This window comes from Orcinus orca, chromosome 11 (genome assembly GCF_937001465.1).
Source record: "Orcinus orca chromosome 11, mOrcOrc1.1, whole genome shotgun sequence".
Taxonomy (NCBI): domain Eukaryota; kingdom Metazoa; phylum Chordata; class Mammalia; order Artiodactyla; family Delphinidae; genus Orcinus; species Orcinus orca.
In genome coordinates this window covers 75,526,119-75,548,976 of record NC_064569.1, presented here as the reverse complement: position 1 = coordinate 75,548,976, position 22,858 = coordinate 75,526,119, and the positions used below count along the sequence as shown (strand labels likewise).

The window sequence follows — 22,858 nt, the reverse complement described above, 5'->3', positions numbered from 1 at the left end:
TTTCCATTACAGTCCAAAAGATGAATCACCACTTTCAATGGTATTTCTATGTTGGTTGTTGCATTTAACATGATTTTGAAGTAAAAAAAAAAAAAGGCTGTGCACAGAAACTGGGAGAAAATATAGACATAACTTGGCATATCCTTTTTAAATTCAGGAGGATTAAAGTATAGAATTTAAAGCCAGTAAATTCAAGTTTGCAGTTTGGTGCTTACTTCAGACACATAAAATAGGATGTCAACTTTTCATTTCATGTATTATTAAATAAATGAAGTTGTATATTTTGGATAAATTTTAAAAATTAATTTTCAGCCAGAAAAGATGTAGAGCTGGTAAGATAAAGAATCAGGTTGAAATTTCTGAGTTATTTCAGTTCAACAACAATGACAAAAATGTATGTAATCTGAAAACCTTTGGATGCTTTCATTTCCTTTTTCATTTTAGTTTAATTTTCTTTTTTTTCCTTTTAGGCCATAATAGACCAGCTGAGGAGTGAACTTGCCAAAGGCCCCCAGGAAGTTGCTGTATATGTGCAGGAACTACAAAAACTTAAAAGTTCAGTTAATGAATTAACACAAAAAAATCAGGTAAGAATTTAAAAACTACATATAATGGTGAATTGATTTTATAGATCTTAAACTTTAATCTTGTGTATGTTATTTATATATTGGCACAGTACAGTATGACTTGTTCTGTGTGGGTTTTTTTTTTTTAAGTGTTATTTACATTCACATTGTTATGCAACCAATTTCAGAAGTCTTTTCATCTTGAAAAACTAAAACTTAACACTCATTAAACAACTCCCCATTCACTGTCTCCCCTGCCCCAAACCCCTTCTACTTTCTATATCTATGAATTTACTATTCTAAGTAACTCATATGAGTGTAATCATACAGTATTTGTCTTGTTGTGTTTGGCTTATTTCACATAGGATAATGTCCTCAAGGTTCATTCATGTTCCTACCTTTTTAAGGTTATATTACATTGTATGTATATATTGTATTATCTATCATCTGTTGCTTCCTTTTGGCTAGTTCTATTGTCAATAGTGCTGCTTTCAACATGGGTATACAAATATCTATTTGTGATCCTGCTTTCATTTTTTGGGGGGTAGATACCCAGAATTGGAATTGCTGGATTGTACTGGTAATTCTATGTTCTGTTTTTTGAAGAAATCACCATACTGTTTTCCATAGTGGCTGTATCCTTTTAAATTCCCATCAACAGTGCACAGGGATTCAACAGTTTCTTCACATCCTTGCCAACATTTGTTATTTTCTGTGATTTTTATTTGTCTTTTTTTTGAGTGTTAAGGTGGTATCTCCTCATGGTTGATTTGCATTTCCCTAATGATTAGGAGGTTGAGCATCTTTTCATATGCTTGTTGGCTATGTAATTTTCTTTGGATTGTTTGTGTTTTTGTGTTGAGTTGTAGGAATTCTTTATATGTTTTTGATATTAACCCCTTATCAGATATATGATTTGCAAATATTTCCTCTTAGGTTGCCTTTTCACTCTGTTGATTGTATCTTTTTATAAAGGAAAAACGCTCCTGTGTGTCTCTACTCTCAATACTGTACTACACCTTCACTTCTGACATCAGATGTGAGGGTGTTCCGTATATTAACAGTTCTCAACACCAGCTGGGTGTCCTACAGTTTAGCTCAGTTCTTAAACGGCTTACCTGGAGCTAGCATCGGATTCCACAGATGAAGGGTGCAGTCCTGCAGGGCTGCCTGAGCACCCCAACCCCACCTCCGCCACACATCCCAATTCACACACCAATTGAAAGTCCAGCTTGTTACTTGTACTTCTGACCAACCGGCTATATAAATGGGAGGTTCCCAATCCCCTGCCTCCGGTGTGATTAATTTGCTAGAGTAATTCACAAAATTTGGGAAGACATTTTACTTACTAGATTACTGGCTTATTATAGATGACCATAACATAAGAACAGTGAGATGGAAGAGATGCATAGGGCGAGATATGTGTGAAAGGGTTTGAAGCTTCCATGCTTTCTCTGGGTGCTCTCCATGTGTTCACCAGCTCAGAGTCTCTCAAAACCCTCTCCTTCCTACACAGACATGATTGATTAAATCATTGACCACTGGTGATTAATTCAACCTTTAGCCCCTCTTCCCTCCCTGGAGGTCAGGGTGGGACTGAAAGTTCTAACCCTTTCTTCAAGGTTGGTTCCCCTGGCAACCAACCCCCATCCTTAAGGCTTTCTAAAAAATCACCTCATTAATACGAACGCATAGGTGGTTGAAAGGGGCTTGTTAGGAATAGCAAAGGATATCTTTATTGCTCTTATCACATAGGGAATTCCTGGGGTTTTAGGAGCCTGGTTCCAGAAATGGGAACCAGGACCAAATGTATATTTTACGGTATCACACCTTTGATGCACAGAAGTTTTAAATTTGAGAGAATTCAGTTTATCAGTTATTTTTGTTGCTATGCTTTTGGTGCCATATCCAAGAAATCATTTCTAAGTTCAGCGTCATGAAGCTTTTCTTCTAATAGTTTTAGGTCTTTGACTCATTTTGAATTAATTTTTTTATAGTGTAAGGTAAGGGTCCAGTTTCATTCTTTTGCATATGGAAATTCAGTTTTCCCAGCACCATTTGTTGAAAGGACTGTTCTTTTCCTATTGAATGGTCCTGGATCCCTTGTTGAAAATCATTTGACCATGTATGTGAGTGTTTATTTCTGGGCGCTCTAGTCTTCCTCTGTTGGTCTATATGTCTTTCTTTATGCCAGTACCACATTGTTTTGACTACTGTATGTTTCAATAAGTTTTGAAATCAGAAAGTATGAGACCTCCAACTTTGTTCTTATTCTGTCATGTTAATATTTTCCGCCTTGGTTCTTTAAAGATGAGCAACAGATAATATTTAGTTTTGGGATAGGGCAGGTATTGGTATCAATACTTTTTTTCCCCATGTCTTTACTTTTTTGGTGGTAGAGGAATAGGAAGTTATTAAATATTTTTACTCAGAGATATGGTGAATTTGTTGGCTTTGCTTTGATGACTTAATTCTCATATCTGCTTTTACATTTAATCTGTTGTGATATGTTTGAAGCGTGTGAAGAAAATTTAGTCTCACAGATGTGTAGTTGGAAAAGGGAGGACTATCTTAATAGCCCTTTCAGATAATTGTAGCTATTTTTATTTGATATTATACTGAAACAAAAGTATAGTTTCTCAAAAGTTAATTACAGTGTAGAATATGAAACCATAGTAATGCAGTTTTTGTACTTTGTAACAATAAAATTTTTTTCTCTGTCTTGCCTTTTGCATGGGTCTTTCCTGTGCATGATTTTGTAACGTTATGCATTAGTCATGTGGACAATATTGGTTCACTGAGTTATGCAGATTTTTTTCCCAAATATTGACACATTTCATTGTACAATATAAAACTAATCACATTTGTCAATATCACCATCAATCTTAGAATACTTTATAGGTATGAGGAAGTGTCAAGGTCACGGTGGTGGATACAAGTTTTCCAAAATTCTAAGCTTCATTTGGAAGCTTGAATTTTATCATTGGCAACCAGTACTATCAGTTCTATCCTTTGAAGTGACAGATTTTCTTCCTCCCCAAATCTGAATAGTCATAGTTTGTCTGTCATTCTTAAAAATGGTGTTTCATGGAAAAAAGCAACTAGTTCAGTTTATAATTCAATCACATAAATGCTCTTCTGTATGACAGTTATATTATTTGGTATGCAGCAGAAGTGACCCAAATATACTTCCTATTTTTTCACAGTTTTTCTTTTTTCTTGCTATTTCAAATATTGCGGCTATGAACATTCACATACAAATCTCATGCATTTGTGTAAGAATTTCTGTTATGTAGTCTCACGTGAAATTGCTGGGTTATAGGCTATATACATAATCAAATTTACTAGATGATCCCAAACTATTTCCCAGAGTAATTATACCAGTTTACCATTGTCCATTTTTCCGTATACTCCTGGTGCTGATTGGTTTTTAAAATTTAATCTTTTTTACGTTTTATGAAAACCTCTGTGTCTCCCTACCCCATTTTTTCCCTCCTGTCAAGCTATATGTAGACAGCTTCCACATATACTCTAGTTTTATCTTTGTCCCTCAGTTTGATTTTTAATGTCTTTGAGCTCAGAGTTGACCTTCTACCTCTTGGAAATTTACCAGAGGTGTACACACAATGGATGTTTATGATCAGTGTAATTTATTTTGTATTTTTGAAGCATTAAACTATTAATAAGGGATAATGAAGCACAGATTGTGTGTATATATATATATATATTCACACATGCATATATACATTCACACTGTTAAAGGAAGTACTATTTTTTTTTATGAATAATACATGGACTCAAGACGGTTTAGTGTGGTAAAATTAGGATAGTTTTGATTAGGGAATAATAGGATTTTCTACTAATCTTAATAATCTTTACATAAGTAAGACTTCAAATTTTTTTTTGAAGTGTTTTCCTGTGTAGGATTTTTTTCACTGGTTAGAGCAAGCACAGATGTGCATCTACCTTTTTTTATTATCCTTGCTCCCCCACCTCTCCTCACCCAAGTCCTTGGCAAACCATGATTGTTGACAGTGGTGATATCCAAGTGTTATGAATTTGGAAATCTCTGTGCCTGGTCTTTTTTTTTTAAATTTTATTTATTTATTTATTTTATTTAGTTATTTTTGACCATGTTGGGTCTTCGTTTCAATGTGTGGGCTTTCTCTAGTTGTGGCGAGCGGGGACCACTTCTCATCGCGGTGTGCGGGCCTCTCACTGTTGCGACCTCTCGTTGCGGAGCACAAGCTCCAGACGCGCAGGCTCAGTAATTGTGGCTCACGGGCCTAGTTGCTCCGTGGCATGTGGGATCTTCCCAGATCAGGGCTCGAACCCGTGTCCCCTGCATTGGCAGGCAGATTCTCAACCACTGTGCCACCAGGGAAGCCCTTGTGCCTGGTCTTTTGAAGGCTATTAATGAAATGCCTTGAGCAGCTTTTGTGGATCACAGGCAGCATCAAGGTGGAGAGATAACATTATAAAATATAATGAATTGAAAAAATAGTTACTTTTTTGTTAATGTCAAGATTTTCAGCATTAAACCAGTGTTTTTTAATCACTGGCTTTGAAAACTTAAAAACAAGCCAGGAATCTTGAAGATATTTCCTTTTTAGTTTCTAATAAGAATCATATGCTGACATTTAAACAAAATTCTGCAGCTCAATTTAATTAACTATTTCCATATAAATTCTGAACAAAATCATATGCTTATTTAAAGCTACTAATGTGATCAATATAGGTCATTGTAAGAGACTGAGTTATTTTTTGGGTCTCACCTCTTACCCATTTTCCATCCTTCATTGCTCTCCGCTTTCCCACAGTCTCAGTATTAAGATGTTCATAGGCCAAAGCAGAAGCCAGATATGGCAAGTAGTTGTATTGCTGTGTATTACCACTGTATTGCAAAGTGGTATATTGAGATGAACAGCATAGTACAGTGGTGAAAGGCATGTTTAAATGCCAGCTTTGTAACTGACTGGCTGTAACCCAGAGCCTCTCAAAGTCTCTTTCCTCTTCTGCTAAGAAGTACTGTTATACTTATTTGCCTCTTAGGATTGATATGAGTATTAAAAAAAGTAATAGATGTTGAAGTGCTTAGACCACTGCCTGGCTTAGAGTAAGCACCTCAGTGAATGTTTGTTGTTACTGTTTTTATTTACTGTAAGTTTTGTGATACAGAGTTGAGTCAAGACCAAGGTGGATGTTTTCCTAACTTACTGCCTAGTAAATCAGGAAAGACTCTTGTTGAAGACATAACTTTTTAGCTTAGTCTTGTTTTTTTTTTTTTTTAAATTAATTAATTAATTAATTTTTGGCTGTGTTGGGTCGTTGTTGCTGTGTGCGGGCTTTCTCTAGTCGTGGTGTGTGGGGTCTGCTCTTCGTTGCGGTGCGCGGGCTTCTCATTGAGGTGGCTTCTCGTTGCGGGGCACGGGCTCTTGGCGCGCAATCTCAGTAGTTGTGGTGCTCGGGCGCGGGCGTAGTTGCTCTGCAGCATGTGGGAACTTCCTGGACCAGGGATTGAACCCATGTCCCCTGCATTGGCAGGCGGATTCTTAACCACTGCGCCCCTAGGGAAGTCCCTTTAGCTTAGTCTTTAAGGATGCTTGGGAGCATGTCACATGGCAGAGGGGTTAATGGCATTTCATTTTGAGAGCTAGATACAGAAGGCTTGGGGACATGTAAGAGCACAAAATATAAGATGTTGGAGAGGTACAAGTAGTTCAGTTTGTTCTTTCTCACAAAGCTGTTTTGAGGAACAAACGAGATGAGATCCTTGAAACCACTTTGTAAGCTATCAAGCAATAAAAAATGCCATTCTTTTTGCATTTCTTCTCATTACCTGGGTTAGTCACAAGTGAATAACAGAGTCTAATACAGGGAAATTGTCTCTGTAAGGAAATGTGTTGAAAGAACAATTGGTGAGGAAGTCAAAAGAGGACTGGACATTCGGAAGGAAAGAATTTTGCTTACTCAAATGATAATTATGAGTTAAGCTTAACATTCATTTTATAATTTAAACTTGAATAGTGTATGCTTTGGGAAGGCCTGAATTGACTCACGGAGTGTCTGAATTGTGTTGTGAAAACTTTATTGGACTTAGAATCATCATATGTGACTCTGCTACCGGGCCAAGTCATATCAGGTTCTTTCAGCTTTAGCTTCTTCATCCACAGAATGGGGATGATAATGTCTATCTCATCTTTTGTTGTAAGGATTAATATGGAGAAGTGAAAGTGCAATTACTGTTTTCTTTAATGGATTCTACTGTACTTAAAAAAAAATCAATCTTCAAAAACCATGTATTCACTAGACTTTCTGCTTCAGATTCCATGAGAAGACCATAATAAGGATAAAAAGTTTGTGATACTAGATATAGTAAACCTTTTGCATATAAAAAATATATAATGTGAGTGGATTAGGTTATTTAAAAAGAAAGTGGTTTAGGTTCTTTTAAATAAAATTTAATTATCTCATCTGTGCAATAAAGCAGGAAGATTTTGATTAATATTTTAGGGTAAGTGAATTTTAAAGTGAATGGTTGTAATGTATTTTTGCTTCTTAAAGAGTAAAGCTGTCTGAGGGGTCCTTTTTGTATAGAACTAGTAGGATTACTTGGGCACTTTATGAGTAAGCCTATGAGGAAGGCTCACTACCTCACTGCTAGACTTAATTTTTGTAGCATGTTTTAAAATTATATCCCACCCAAGTATTTGTGAGCATGGTTGCATTCATAAAATTTAGTAACTTAGAATTTTCTTTGAAAAGATGCAAGGCATTTATAATGATCAATGAATAGACTTAATTTAGCTTATGAATTCTAAAATAAATACTATTTTCTTAAAAGAAAAAGTATGAAATCAAGTCAAGAAAGATGTGGAGTTACTAACGAGTAAGACAAAGTGTTTATAAAGAGAGAACTTTCCTAACAAGTAGTTTGACTCAAAATTATTATTTTTTTCTCTAGTCTTTTGGCTCTACCTCTTTTGTTCTGTGTCTGTTGGTCAGTCAAGACACAACTAATTGCTAATTGCTAATTTTGCTGAAAACTTCTGGGTGCTGTTTTTACTTTGTCTCCCATTTTGTCTTTCTGACATATATCTTTTTGACACTGCTTTTTCTATAGTATATTTCTACTTGGTAATTTACATTAATGAACTTTTTCTCAGACATGTGTTTAAGAACCATTACTGCTGCCTTTCCCACTCTATTATCTAAATTTATTACTCCCCTGTGTCCCCTCTTGCAACTTGTTTGTCTGTTCCTTTGTGTCTTTTTGTATAGAGCAGATAGCATGAGTCATGTATATATACCTTGTCCTTAACTCCTCTCATTACTTTACCAAGTTCAAACTTTGTTTTCAGGTGATTTTAACTTACTAGTTAGCCCCACCTGACTTTGCTCTTTTCATTTAAAAAAAAATTGTGCACTTGAGAAATTTAACACAGCTTTTGTATTAATCTGTGTTTGTGCATTATGTTTTAACTTAGAAAAAATTTTTAAATGTGTTTCATTTAGATTATAGTCTGTTTAAAGGCCAGAAGTTTTGCTTCCCCTCCACTATTTCTGTATTATCCCCTTCTAGCACACTGTATATAAAAATGAGTATAGTAAATGTCCATGATTGACTCATCAGGTGCTTATAGTGGCTTCTTTTCCTGGCTATCTTTCTTACAGAGTTGAGTCAAAATTCTGATCCATATCTTGTGTGTAAATATCTTGACTAAAAATGTTCAATATTAGTAGTAAAAACTCCACTGAGCCCAGACTTTAACATTTGATTAGGCTGGTTGATCCAGGTCTTTGATTGGAGGTGTCATTTTTATATTTTGTACTTGATAGTGTTGAGTAAAATAACAAATATAAGGCAGGTAAGTGATATTTTTAAAAAAGATCACTGTTTTACACACCTAGAAAGAAATTTGAGTAAGTCTTAAACTTGTGACTCTTAAAAATGATGTTTGTCAAGAAGAGCAAAAATGAGGAATCAGTAGAATCAGGCATACTAGAGCAGTAAATGGTATTGTTATTGCTAAAGCTCTTACCAATTATGAAATTGCAAAGCCAAAAATCAGAATTGCCATATTGTTACTTAAAGTAATTTTTGATAATAGAGGGGTAGTTTCAATTTTTAACTCAAATGGGAGATTATAAATATGTTGCATAGCCTAAAGAATCTAGTTAGTAGATTTTAATGTTTTCATTTTATGTCAAAATTTTGTTGGTAATTCTTAAATTATATTAATAGAGCTTAGTCAAGTAGACCAATAATAAAACCATAAGTTAGTATATAACAATTTAATTCTTCTTGATTAAAATCTTTTCACTGTGTTTATATTATTTACTAAAACATTTAGTAGGAAATGATATTGCTCTAAAGATTATTTGAATAATTAGAATAATTAAAAATATTAGGAAAAGAAAAAAATTGTTAAATTGTTATTTCAGAACTTGACTGAAAAGTTGCAGAAGAAAGAACTGGACTACACTCAGTTAGAGGAGAAACATAATGAAGAATGTATGAGTAGAAAGAATATACAAGCAAGCCTTCATCAAAAAGACCTAGATTGTCAACAGCTTCAGTCAAGGTTATCTGCATCTGAAACCTCACTGCAGAGAATACAGGCAGAGCTAGGTGAAAAGGGAGAGGCTACTCAAAAGCTCAAAGAAGAATTATCAGAAGTGGAGACCAAGTACCAGCACCTTAAGGCAGAGTTTAAACAGCTACAACAACAGAGAGAAGAAAAGGAACAGCATGGATTACAACTCCAAAGTGAAATTAATCAAGTAAGAGCTGTTAACTTTTATTTATTGTAATTCCCCCTATGGTTTCTTCTTAGTGTGTTTGATGGTTGTTTGATCATAATATAGTTCATAAAAAAGTTGTCATTTAAAAAAAAAAACTCTTAATTTTCACAACCTATAGTATTGAGTCAGATCTCATTTCTGTTAATTTCAATTTCCCTTAAAATGATAGTATCTATCATATAGTATTATTGTGAAGTGTTTATGAATTAATACATATAAATTGCTTAGAATGGTACCTGGTACATGGTAGGTACTCCGCAGGTATTAGCTATTATAATAATTCAAATTGTTGATCATTCTTTTATTTAAAAATTCTTATCTTTTTTCTTTTCTTGTTGCTAAATTTTAAAAATATAATTACTATTAAACCAATAGTATAAAAATTAAATATTTTAAAAGAAGAAAACAAATTAGTCCTAACAACTATTTTTTATAGGTAAATAATATCTCTCAGAAGTTTCATGGAAGTTTTGACTTTGCCATTAACTTAAATTTTGAATTCTCTATTCTAATTATTTCTTATAGGTAACATTAAAGTTGGTAGAAAAATGGAAATTTGGGGGAGATTAAAGTCCTCAGCCACTTTTTTTTTTGATAATTTTCGACTATTTTCATTTATAGGGCAGTGATACTTGGCTTTGTGGCATCAGTCCTCTGTCTTCTTAGTCTGAGATACTCTTCCTATTTCTCTTCTCCCTGATAAATACAATTTACTCCACTTGTCCCGTTACCAGAAATCTTTTTCTGCATGTTGCCACTTCTCACCACCACCCCCTCCAGAGATGGCTTAAGCATTTACATATCTTTTTTTTTTTTTTTTTGCGGTACACGGGCCTCTCACTGTTGTGGCCTCTCACGTTGCGGAGCACAGGCTCCGGACGCGCAGGCTCAGTGGCCATGGCTCACGGGCCCAGCCACTCCGTGGCATGTGGGATCTTCCCGGACCGGGGCACGAACCCGTGTCCCCTGCAGCGGCAGGTGGACTCTCAACCACTGCGCCACCAGGGAAGCCCAAGCATTTACATATCTTGATTGTTTTACTTATCACAGTATAGTATATTATCATAACTTATGTATCTTTCTTCACTAGACTCTGAACTCTTCAGGTGCAGAGACCATGTCTTATTCATTTTTTTCCCCAACTACCTGGCATTTTGCTTATTAATCAGCAGATGTTTTAGTAAGTAAGTGAATGAACAAATGCAGGCATTCATAATCGAAGGAAACAGAGGCTTGGGGATATCAATGAATAACTTAAATATAACTTAGATATTTGCCTTTCAGTTCAAATGAACAAATGGGGCATTTATGGTTTCTGAAAGACACTATGCCTTGTTTATTAGGAGATACAGAAATGAAAAAGGAAACAGTACCTACCTTAAATGATTATGTAAATCTCATTGAGGATGAGGCAAGTACTATCCTATACCAATGAATGTGAGAATTAAAATAAAATGATCTCATATACCATGGGAATTTGGAAGAGTTCCTCTCCTGTTTTCTCCCCCTCGCCCCATAGTACTTCATATTGTATAATTATTTTGTCCTGTTAATGTGATCAAAAAAAGCTTTGTGTGAGAGAGAGAGATGGTGCTTGAAATTGTGAATATTGGATGGGTTTTGACAAGTTGCAGTTTGAAGGCAGGAGGGTCTTCCAGGCAGAAAAGTAAACTAGAGGCAGGGAAGTATCACAAGAACCAGGGAGGGACACGCATTTGCTCTGATAGGGTATGTGTAATAGTAATGGACTATTTTGAATCCAAAGAGCATTTGGAAGTTTATTATGCAGGCTTTTGAATAGCAGGCTGAGGAATTTGGGTTTCATTTGGTTGTCAGTGGGTGGAGGGGCATCAGGAATTTTTGAGAACCTACTCAATATTTTTATTCAAAGACTTGAATGTACCTAATTTTTTGGTTTAGTCACAATTCTGTACAAAATAAAGAAGTTGTACTGAAGACCTTGAAGTGATACCATTTATCTTCTTCTCTTCAGCATGCTGTCTGGATTCTACCTTCAAAGCATGACTCAAATCTGTCCACTTCTTTTCATCTATACTGCTACCACCCTTAATCTCAGCTGCTGCCATTGCTCACCTGGGCTACTGTTAGCCTTTTTACAGGTTTCCTTTTTCTAGAGACCTCCTTAGTCTATTCTCCGTATGGAAGCCAGAGGCCTTGTTTTAAAATGTGAAGGATATCACTTTATTCCTCTGCTTAACAACCTCAGTGGCTTTGCTTACACTTTGAATTGAATCCAAATATCTTACTTGGTCATGTAAGCACTTGTGTGTAGTATGGTCCACACTATGTCTGTTTTCAAGCTTGTCTCCAACATGTGAAGCAGCCATACTGATCTCCTTTCAGTTCCTCAAACACTCCCAACACTTCAAAGCACTTTCCTGCCTTAGGTCCTTTGCCCATGTTTTTTTCTTAGAGTGTTCTTGATTTCAGTTCTTCATAAGGCTTGCTCAGGTATTGTTTCCTCAATAAAGCTTTTCTGCACCATTCTATTTCAATAGCTTATTTTCCATTTATTCTGACCCTACTTTATTCCAGCAAGCTGCTTCTTTATAATACTTTATATTGTATAGTTAGTTTACTTGTATATTATCTACCATTCCCTTTGGATGGTGACCTACTTAATTTGAGGAATCTGTTTTATTCTGTACTGTATCAGCCTCTATACTTAGAGCTTTCAGTAAGTATTTATTGGAAGAATGGAAGTGAACCTCACCTTAAACCTTCTTTCAGCGTCCTTAAAGAGTGTAGGGATGAACTGGGTTTGTTTTGCTCTCCACTGTATCCTCAGCTCCCATATCAGTGCTGACAAAAATAGATAGCTGTCAATTGTCAACAAAGGACTTGAAAACAAAGTACCCCATATTCTTCATATTTGTGTTCGTGAGCACTTTTAAAATAGCCACAGATGTGCAGATAATGATGTTATGTAATTAAACAATTAGTCATCAATTTACTTTTTTAATTTTTAAAAAATTTTATACAATATTTAAAGGTTTCTTTTTCTTTACAGTTATTATGAAATATTGGCTGTATTCCCCATGTTGTACAGTATGTCCTTGAGCCTGTCTAACCCAATAGTTTGTATCCCCCACTCCCCAACCCATATGTCCAACTTCATTTAAAAAAATTATCTAACATGCCATCTCAAATAGCATAGTGGTTTATGAGTGTGGATTTAAGAACCAGCTTTCTGAGTTCCAGTTCTGTGGCCTACAAGCTGTGTGAGCTTGGACAAGTTATTTAATTTGTACCTCAGTTTGCTCATCTATCAAAAAGAGGATAAGAATGGAACTGTCTTCATAGGGTTATTATAAGGATTAAATTAGTTAATATTTGTGAAGCATTTGGAATAGGGCCTGGCACTTAGCAAACATTAATTGCAACTTAATGAATAAAGAATTATGTATATAAGTTTACAAAACTAAATTTCTCAGAGAACATATACATGTATGTATATCTCAAAATGTAACTTTAGGATAGACCATTCTATTAATAATTCCAGGATGTACTATTCTTGCTCTTAGTTTATCCTTTTTTTTCCTTAACATATTTACTCTAAAATGATATAGGCATTACGGCTTAAGGGACTTTGGCCTGCTTACACCCTTGGGCAGCTTTGATTTGAGATTCATCTCTTTATTAAAGATCAGGGATTTATCAGGATTGTACAGTAAAGAATGACAGTTATTTATAATATATAATGACAGTTATTTATAATATATAATATCTCTTTTTTCACCCCTTTAGTAAATCTTCGCTTCAGAGCAACAGTTATCTTTATTTATTTAATAAAAAATTTTTACTGGAGTATAGCTGACCCACGATACCATGTCAGTACCAGGTGCACAGAAAAGTGAATCAGCCACACGCATCCACACATCCACTCTTTTCTAGACTCTTTTCCCATATAGGCCACCAGAGGAATATTGAGTAGAGCTCCCCATGCTACACAGTAGCTCCTCACTAGCCATCCATTCCATATATAGCAGTGTGTACATGTCAATCCCAATCTCCCAATTTATTCCACCCCCCCGCCTCACCTGCTGGGAACCATAAGTTTGTTTTCTACATCCAGAGCAACACTTATCTTTAATTTGGTGGTTCTTCACTCTGTCTGCATACCAGAATCACCTGGGGAAATTTAAGAAATTACCAATATCAAGGCCTCACCCTCCACTCAGTTATGCCATAATCTCTGGCATAGGCCTGGGCATTGGTGTATTTAAATGTTTCCCCTGTGATTGTACTGTGTAGTTGAGATTGAAAACTGCTGCTTTTTAAAGTGTTGCTTTTTGGCAAATGATTCCTGAAACTAAATATCATCTGATTCTTGTTATGAAAACATGGATTTCTGGGCTTCAGCTCAAATGTACTAAATCTAAACTTCTAGGGGAGAAGTCTGATTATCTTTGTGTTAATAATGATATTGGGTGATTCTTATCCAACAAGTTCAGGAACTAGATGTAGGGGATGCCTGTCTGTAAGAGATCAAGCACTTAGATGCTTGAAATATGAATTTACTTTGAAGGCCTCCTTTGCTTTCACATACCAGGATTGGATCTACTTCTTGTAGTGAGAAGGAGAGGGTTTGGGTAGTTACTACAGGCTAATTCACTGCATTTTAAGAAGAAGAAGAAGAAAACGGAGAGATGTCAGGGTGCTGGCTTAGGACAAGAATAAAATAAATGTCTTTTCTTTAACTGTTACTGATTCCTGTTTTAGTTAGATTGAAGCATGCTTTACTTTAGAAATCCACTTTGGTTTTCTTTATTGAGGATAGGATATATTTTGACAGCTGCAGCTTGTTTCATAGCATAAGAAAATAGTGGGTGTCCACTCTTCTGGTAGAACTTTATTTTTTTCCTTGCCAACTGTGAATTTTTATGGAGAAATATGCAAGTGTAGAGCATATAAGTGTATATATGACACAAAGGCTATAGACTCTTAATATTTTCAGATTTAATATGAATGGGTTTGATTGAAAGCAATTGTATAGTATGCTTGTTACTAATTTCCAGTTTTGCTGAGGCACATGCTGAGATTTGATTTAATGTGTTATGAGGCTGGGGTGTAGAAATACTCTTAGTGTGTAAACTTTGCCGAATGTCTTGCATCTTTATCTCCACGCCACTCTTTTTTTGTTCTGTACTCCCAGCACTTGTGCAGTAATTCTAAAATTAGTACAAACTTTTTTTTTTTTAATGGACCCACCCCCAGCCAGTCCCACAAGAGAAACCAGCTGTTATTTCTGGTAATATTAGTGAAAATAAGGAATTTGAGAAAGTGATAGTTCTAGCTCCAAGAAAAATTTCTCCTTTAGTTTTAGCTAGGTGGCAATTTTAAAGCTAATGAATGAGAATCACCTAATATTTTAAGAAACTATTCTTTCCTCTATTTTATTTAGAAATTGTGTGCCAGTTTGAGGACTTGAGAATACTTTGTGCTCTATTCAGTACCCAAATGTAAGAAGTCAGTTGTGGTGGTTCATAATTATGGGAAAACTACAAGAATCACTTTGGGATTCTAAAAACTACAGTGGAATAGGTCTGAATGTGCCTTAAGTGTCTTAATTTTTAAGTTTTGTTTTATTTAAGTTCCTCAAGTGATTACAACACTTATATCTAAACAAGAGCTTCAGGTTTGCTGGTTTTTGTTTTTTTTTTAAAGAGTGCAAAAACCCTGAAATCTGTGATGTTTGGTTACAGTTTTATGAGTCATAATTTATGTGATTAAAATTCAGTTGTTTCTTAGGTTCCTCTAAAGTATCAGGAAAATTAATATATTATTTTTATATTGGTGAAAAATAAAACATTGTTTGGAAAGTAGGTGGTAGTAGTAATGGTGGTGATCGTAGGTGTGTTTATACATATGTACTTACTTTTTTTTCCTTTTCTGAAGTTACATAGCAAACTTCTGGAGACAGAGCGCCAACTAGGGGAAGCTCATGGTAGGCTGAAGGAACAGAGACAGCTTTCAAGTGAAAAGCTGATGGATAAAGAGCAACAAGTGGCTGATCTACAGCTCAAACTTTCTCGTTTAGAAGAAGAGGTAAGCTCGCATTTCAAATGAGTTTACATTAGTACATTTATTGATAGATTTGAGGCATCTTAAATATTGTTTTTAATCTTTTTATGGTCAAGAGCTTTAATTGGATTTTTTTAACTTTAAGTTGGGACTTTTATTTCTCCCCAGTTAAAATGTCCTATTTATTAACTGCATTAAGTCATTTTGTTGTGATTGTATTCCCTAAAGTTCTCAACAAAAATGTGCAAAGAAGGCTGCTCTTCAGCTTTAGGCAGGATAAATTCTTGGGGTGAACCTGTCAGGCTGCTCAAGAAGAGTCTTCCTATCCAGGAAGGACCAATTCCTAATGACTCTGGAAAATGAACAGTTGATGAGGGCATTAATGACATGTAGTTGGTGCATATAAACTTTGAGTTTGCATTTAAGGATTTTCTCTTTTAAAAATTAAACATAAGATTGTATGCTATCCTAATTTAAGCTGTAGTTGGCAAAAATGGTAACTGATATTTGGTTAAAGTAAAAGTTATCATTAAAGTACTTCTTTTATTAGAATTGAACAAACCCTGAGAGTTAAAATCTGTAGCTTCAGCAAAAGATTTTCTTCTAGACCCAAAATCTTAGTGTGGTAGATCATGCTGTTATTTCCCAGTAAGTGATAATTATGATTGTTGTGAAAAAATAAAACAAATATTGATACTGTTACAAAAATAATTATATAATTAATTTAAAATTAATTAAAATAAATATATAATTAATTATATATAATTAATTCCTTGATCATATTAGTATATAAAAACAATAATAAACTAAATACCAACCTGGAGAAAGAATTTTATACTTTTCAGGATGAGAATGAATTCTTAAGGAATAATTTCTTAATCATGAGATTACGATTCTATAAGTAATGAGATATTGCTTTTAAAGTTGATTTTTATCTGTTGTTTGAATTGAATTTTCTCTTCAGACTTGAGAATTGTGAGATCTGAAGTACTACCAGATATTTATATGCTAGCATTATGCCTTTAAGTTGTCAACTGACAGTCTTCATTTTTTTTTTTTTAAGTTGAAGGAAAAAGTAACAAATTCCACAGAATTGCAGCATCAGTTAGATAAAACAAAGCAACAGCATCAAGAACAACAAGCTCTTCAGCAAAGCACTACAGCAAAACTTCGTGAAGCTCAGGTAAACAGTATTTGAATTTTTAGCCTTTTAAACAAAAATTAACCAAATCATTATCCTTTTGTTGTGGTGAAACTAGATAATGCAAAGTACTTGATTATGAAGAGTTTTGATAATTTTCAGTATCTGGATAATCAGAAAATCTTTTTCTTTTGATTGCTCTGTTGAAAAATTTTTATAAAATATTAAAAAATATTTATTATAAATAATTTGTTACTTATAAATTTATATAAAAATTTTAAATTTATTAAATTTCTGTTAAAGAAATTTATTTAAATAGAATATATTATTTAAATTGTTATTTATACATAATAAATTATTTATTATTGTTTATTAAAAATACCTTATTTTAGAAATTAAAAATGCAAATAAAATTTCTCAGTTTAGTTTACCTCAGTAAAAAATAACATTTTGTATTTCCTACAGTAGAACTTACTGTTTATTGGTCATGTCTTTCCCTGTTTCAGAGCTATCATATGAACATTGGAATTGTAGGTATAGAAAATGTGACTGAGTTAAATTTGTACAGATTCTATAGTATAGCTCAGAAGATTGAAATAAGTTAAATTTTTTTTTTGTTATGGTGAGCAGAAGACGGTACCCATATGTTTGAAATGAATTTGAATTTGACATTCATTTATTTCTTTGGTCTTTCACTAATTCATTGAATATTATTGAGCACTGTGTGTCAGGCCCAGTGGTAAGCACTGAAATTAGAGAGCTGAGTAAGACACAGTGCCTGCCTTCTAGGAAATGGCAATCTAATGATATACACACAGAAGCAATGTTGGAATTGAAAGGAGGCAGTAAGTAATATATGCCTTTCTTTCCCTTCTGAGTTTGGATAGTGGCATGGGAGTCAGGTGGTTAGAGATCCAAATATTGTATTCATTTATTTGTTCTTTCATTCAGTCAGTCAACAAATATATATTAATGTCTACTCTTAGCCAAGGAAGTGATTTTGTGGATATGGCAGCAAAGAAAATAGACAAAGATGTCTGCTCTCATGGAGCTTAGTGAGGAAGACAAATACTAGCCAAGGTAAATAGGCAAAATATATAGTGTGTTAGATGGTGGAAGTGCTATGGAGATGAAAAAAGGGACGGGGAGTAGGAAGTATCTGGGGATCTGGAGGTGGGACTGCAATGTTAGATATGGTTGCCAGGGAAGGCATCTTTGAGAAGATCTAAAGGAAGGGAAGGTGTACAAGAACATCAAGAAGCCAGTGAGTGGAGTGGTGTGAGTGATAAGAGAGTTAAAAGCCATAGGGATCACAGCCATAGAGATCACAGAGGATCAGAACAGGTCGAGCTTCATAAGTAATTTTAAGGATTTTACTGTGAGATGAGAAATCATTGGAGGTTTCTGAGCAATGGAGTAGTATGATCGGACTTATAATTTCATAGGATTACTCTGGCTACTGTATTGAGAGTAGGCCGTAGGGGCACATAAGTAGAAACAAATTCACTAAGAGACTACTATAATAATTGACACAAGAAATGATATGGCTTGGATCAGAGTGGAAACAGTGCAGGTAGTGAAAAATGGTCAGATTCTAGATATACTTTCAAAGCTGACAGATTTACTGATAGATTGATATGGGGCATTGGCAGAGAAGTCAAGGATGATTACAAGGATTTTGGCTTGGGTAGTTGGAAGGATGGAGGTCAAACAAGATGAAAACTGGGAATCCTACTGGATTTGGCAACATGAAGTCACTGATGACATTGGTAAGAGCAATTTGTAAAGAGAAGGAGGGGCAAAAGCCTGATGGAGAGGGTCCAAAAGAAAATGGGAAGAGAGAAGTTTGATGCAATGGATATAGATAACTCTAGGAGTTTTATTATAAAAAGTAGCAAAAAAAAAGAGTAGTAAAGATGAGGTAGAGAATTTGGTATAGATTGCGGGCAAGAGGACTTTCTTATAATGTACCGCAGAATTAAATTTATTCATCCAATCACAGACAAAGCTGGAAATGACAGCCTTTTACCTTCTTATAGGCAGGTTGTCTCTTAGACTGAGGGGAGAGCAAGGGGCTGAGTTAAACATTCTTGATTCCTTATTCCAAGCTTTCCAGTTAGTTAAATTCTCAATCTCTGGGGAGGAATAAGAAAAGGATGGCAAAGAGGCCAGGCAAAGTCTCTCATTATGAAAAGTCCTAAAAACTAATTAAAGAGATGTGATGAGTATAGTTCTAGGTGTATATATGTGTATAAAATTATTATGATAGCATAGAGAAGACAGTTATGTAACTCTGATAAAATTTGGAAAAGAGCAGTTACAGAAAATTTCCTTAGAAGGGGCAGTCTGTTGCAAAGTTTGTGTAGATGTTTCTGGGTTGCAAAGATGGTGATAGTGAGTAGTATACTCCAAGTAGAAGTTACAAGGAAAAGAATAGTGAAGCTGGTATGAACGAAACTGTTAGGTTTTGCTGGAGCTTAAAGTGTAACTTAGAGATGAGTTGGAGAAGAGCCCAGAGCATTAGACATGGGTAAATTTATGGAAGGCCTTTCTATCTATGCTTGAAGATAGAAAGGTATTGAAGGTCTTTAGAAGTGCCATAGCCAGATTTGATTTTTAAATAGATTATTCTCATGGTTTTGTAAAACATGAATTTTGGAGAGAATATTCTGAAACAGGAGATCAGTTAAAAGACTAATATATGCAGTAGTTTAGGTGAAAAATAATGATGGTCCTTTTTTTATCAATTTATTTTTATTTATTATTTTGGGCTGTGTTGGGTCTTCGTTGCTGCACGCGGGCTTCCTCCAGTTGCGGCGAGTGGGGGCTACTCTTCTTTGTGGTGCACGGTCTTCTCATTGCGGTGGCTTCTCTTGTTGCGGAGCACGGGCTCTAGAGTGCCCCGGCTTCAGTAAATGCGGCACGTGGGCTCAGGAGTTGTGGCTTGCAGGCTCTAGAGCGCAGGCTCAGTAGTTGTGGTGGGCAGGCTTAGTTGCTCCGCGGTGTGTGGGATCTTCCCAGACCAGGGCTCGAACCCGTGTCCCCTGCATTGGCAGGCGGATTATTAACCACTGCGCCACCAGGGAAGCCTAATAATGATGGTCTTAGTTTAAGCAATTGCTAAAAAATATCATAGGGACAAATATGAATGCTACTTTGGAGGTAGAGTAAATACTACTTTGGAGGTAAAATACTACTTAAGACAAATATGAATACTACTTTGGAGGTAAATTAATAGTTGTAGGGAATGACAGAGAAGGGAATGGCTTGCAGACTGATAACATTGGGTACATGGTAAATGGAGGTATCATCAGCTGTGTTAATGAACTTGAGAAAGATGGCCAGTGCAGTGAGTTCAGTTTTGGACAAGTCTTGAGGCACCTATGGGATGTATTAATTTAAAAAGCCTGAAGGAGAGGACCATGCTATATATTAGCTGTGAGAGACAGTATTTATGGGGTAAATGGAATTATTACAATAAATGTGATCAACCAGGGAGAGAGTGTAATGAGAAAAACAGACAACTGGTGACACAAGACTTCTGGGAAACACTAACATTTAAGGGATGGATGAGTAGAGGAAGAACAGCTCAAAGAAAGAATGATCAGAGCAATTAAGGAGACCTTGCAGAGTGAAAGCCAAAGGACTAGGGAGAGTCAAAAGTTGGGAGTAAGCAGCAACTTCAAATGTGGGTGTGTGGAGAGGACGCCCAGTATGATAAATGAAAAATATTCATTAGGTTAAGTAGTTAAGAATTAGTGACCTTGTGAAGCATGATTTCAATAAAGTGATAGACATGAATGTCTGATTTTTGATTGATGAGTAAATGAGAGATGAGGGAATGGGGAAAGTAAATATGCATTACTTTTGAAGTTAAAATGTGAATTGCATAAAGACTGGGCAGAAGCTGGAGTGGGACTTGGTCTAGGAAGTGTTTTTGAGAACCAGAGATACCTGAATGTGTTTATAATGTAGGACAAAGGGACTAGTAGAGGGGGAATAATTGAGGATATTGGAGAAGGGGAGGTGACTGAAGGAATAAGGTATTTATAAGCTATGATGTCACTGATACAATGGGTGGTGGTAAATTCAAACTTATCCTGTGAAGGATATCCTTTGAAGAAAGGAGGTGTGTGTGTGTGTGTGTGTGTGTGTATTTAAATATATTTTACTTCATTATTTATTTTTATTGTATAGTTGATTTACAATATTGTGTTAGTTTCAGGTGTACAGCAAAGTGATTTAGTTATACATAAATACATACATATGCATATGTATGTGTGTGTGTGTATATATATATACATATATTATTTTTCAGATTCTTTCCCTTTACAGTTATTACAAAATATTGAGTATAGTTCCCTGTGCTGTATAGTAGGTCCTTGTTGGTTATCTATTTTACATATAGTAGTGTGTAAATATTTTTGAATTATATATGTCTATGTATAATTTTGTAGGTAAGAGGAAGAAAAGTCATGGTAGGTCATTCCTGAAGATAATATAGCACCGCCCACCCCCCAGGTTAAGTTTGAATAGTAATAGCTGAATGTCTGGTGGACAGAGATTAAGAATTTGGAGATTAAGATTAAGCTTTTAAATGGTTATTTAGGGGAATATTTGAGGATGAGAACCTCACTCAAGTGACAGGAGTGAAAAGATGATTCTGAGTATATAATAGAGGTTGGAGTCTAGAAATTTGTGGTGGCACCAATCTATGGAGGTTTGTGATTTTGCTCTAATAGTGCTTAGAAATGTAGGTGTGGAGAAAGCAGATTGCACCATTGATCTAGGATTGGGTTTTTGTTTGGAGTGGCTGTATTGGAAACTTGGGAGGTAAAAGGAAATGGAGAATTAGATGAAAGAATAGTTAAGGTTAGTTCATATCCATATATGAGGTTCAGGAAGAAAAGCTAGGTGTATGCTAAATATGCTAGAATAAAATTGAGGTTAATGTCTCTTTGACATTGAAGAGCAGAAATGAGGTCATGAAACTGGAAGACAGTCAGGAAGTTGTGGTCACAGAGTAGGATAATTGACATTTTTTTAATCTAGAACAATTTCAGGTGATTACAAGATCCTGCATGTGAGTGATTGAATAGAATGAATAAAGGTCCAGGAATTAAGATGATATGAATGTTGAGGCTGTCCTCTTAATTCTCTATGTATTTTGTATTTCCCAGGAAATTGGCAGAAATTGGGATTGAGAGAAAGACTAAATCAGGTCTCAAGTCTTCAGTGAATGAGGTAGGGATTTATAGATGATAGCAACACAGCATAGAGGGTAGAATAAATGAATACATAATTCCCAAAGCAGCATAAACCTTTTACTTGAGGGAGAGAGTAATGGCAGTGAAGAAATCTAGAAAAAGTCAACCTCTCCTGCTTGCCCAACAGAACAGTCCTTACATATCAGAGAGGGCTGATGGGGAATCAGCATCTGTACAGGGAGCACCAAACTTCAGTTAGACTTGGAAATAGAGTGATAGTTCTAGAAAAAGCTTAGCCCTGGAACTGTGTTTCCAGAAGATTGGTAGAATGTACAGAGAGGGTTCTTAGTGGCAGGAACAGAGGATGAGAGCAGAGAGATTATGTTGCTTTTCATCGTTTCGTGACTGAAACTTAAAGGGATGAGAAACATGTTTGAAAGTGACTGATCTTACATTTTTTTTTTTTTTTGCGGTATGCGGGCCTCTCACTGTTGTGGCCTCTCCCGTTGCGGAGCACAGGCTCCGGACGCGCAGGCTCAGCAGCCATGGCTCACGGGCCTAGCCGCTCCGCGGCATGTGGGATCTTCCTGGACCGGGGCACGAACTTGTACCCTGCATCGGCAGGCGGACTCTCAACCACTGCGCCACCAGGGAAGCCCCGATCTCACATATTTTAATATTGGCACACTTTGTTGAGGGTACCAGGGGGTTGCTGGCTCTGTCTCAGGAAGGTGGTGTGGGCTGCTATAAAGTTTGCATAAGGGCTTGGTAGGGCCTTGTTCTGGGTGGAGGCTCTCTGGCTCTCTTAGAATGATTGAGGCAGAGGCAAAGGCTGTGGGTCAGATAGCTCTCAACATTAATGAGTGTTGCTCTGGATGTGGCCTCTTGCATGTGCTCTGTGTAACATGACGGTCCTTGGTGAAGTAAAGAAGAGGGATCCCTTTATGTAGTGACAGAAGAGTCCTATTGGGGTATTGAAATGATCTTTCATGAGTGTATGTGCGTTAGAGTACAGTCACTTACTTTTCTGTTCATTCAGTAAATATCTTAGAACATACAGGTCTTGGATACCTTGATGAATAAAACAGATAAAA

The 22,858-nt window shown here is 35.7% G+C and overlaps 1 protein-coding gene across 7 annotated transcripts in view; it reads left to right on the top strand.

Moving 5' to 3' along the window:
• EEA1 (early endosome antigen 1) overlaps positions 1-22,858 on the top strand; it is a 143,849-nt gene that overhangs the window by 75,403 nt on the left and 45,588 nt on the right. For all 7 annotated transcript variants that reach the window (XR_004483140.2, XR_007470299.1, XR_007470300.1 and 4 more), the window contains 4 exons: positions 471-587; positions 9,012-9,350; positions 15,291-15,440; positions 16,480-16,599. Coding sequence is in view for 4 of the 7 variants with exons in the window: in XM_004269545.3 (XP_004269593.1) it covers positions 471-587; positions 9,012-9,350; positions 15,291-15,440; positions 16,480-16,599 (726 nt within the window). In the remaining 3 variants the exon portion in view is untranslated. The remainder of the gene's footprint in view (positions 1-470; positions 588-9,011; positions 9,351-15,290; positions 15,441-16,479; positions 16,600-22,858) is intronic.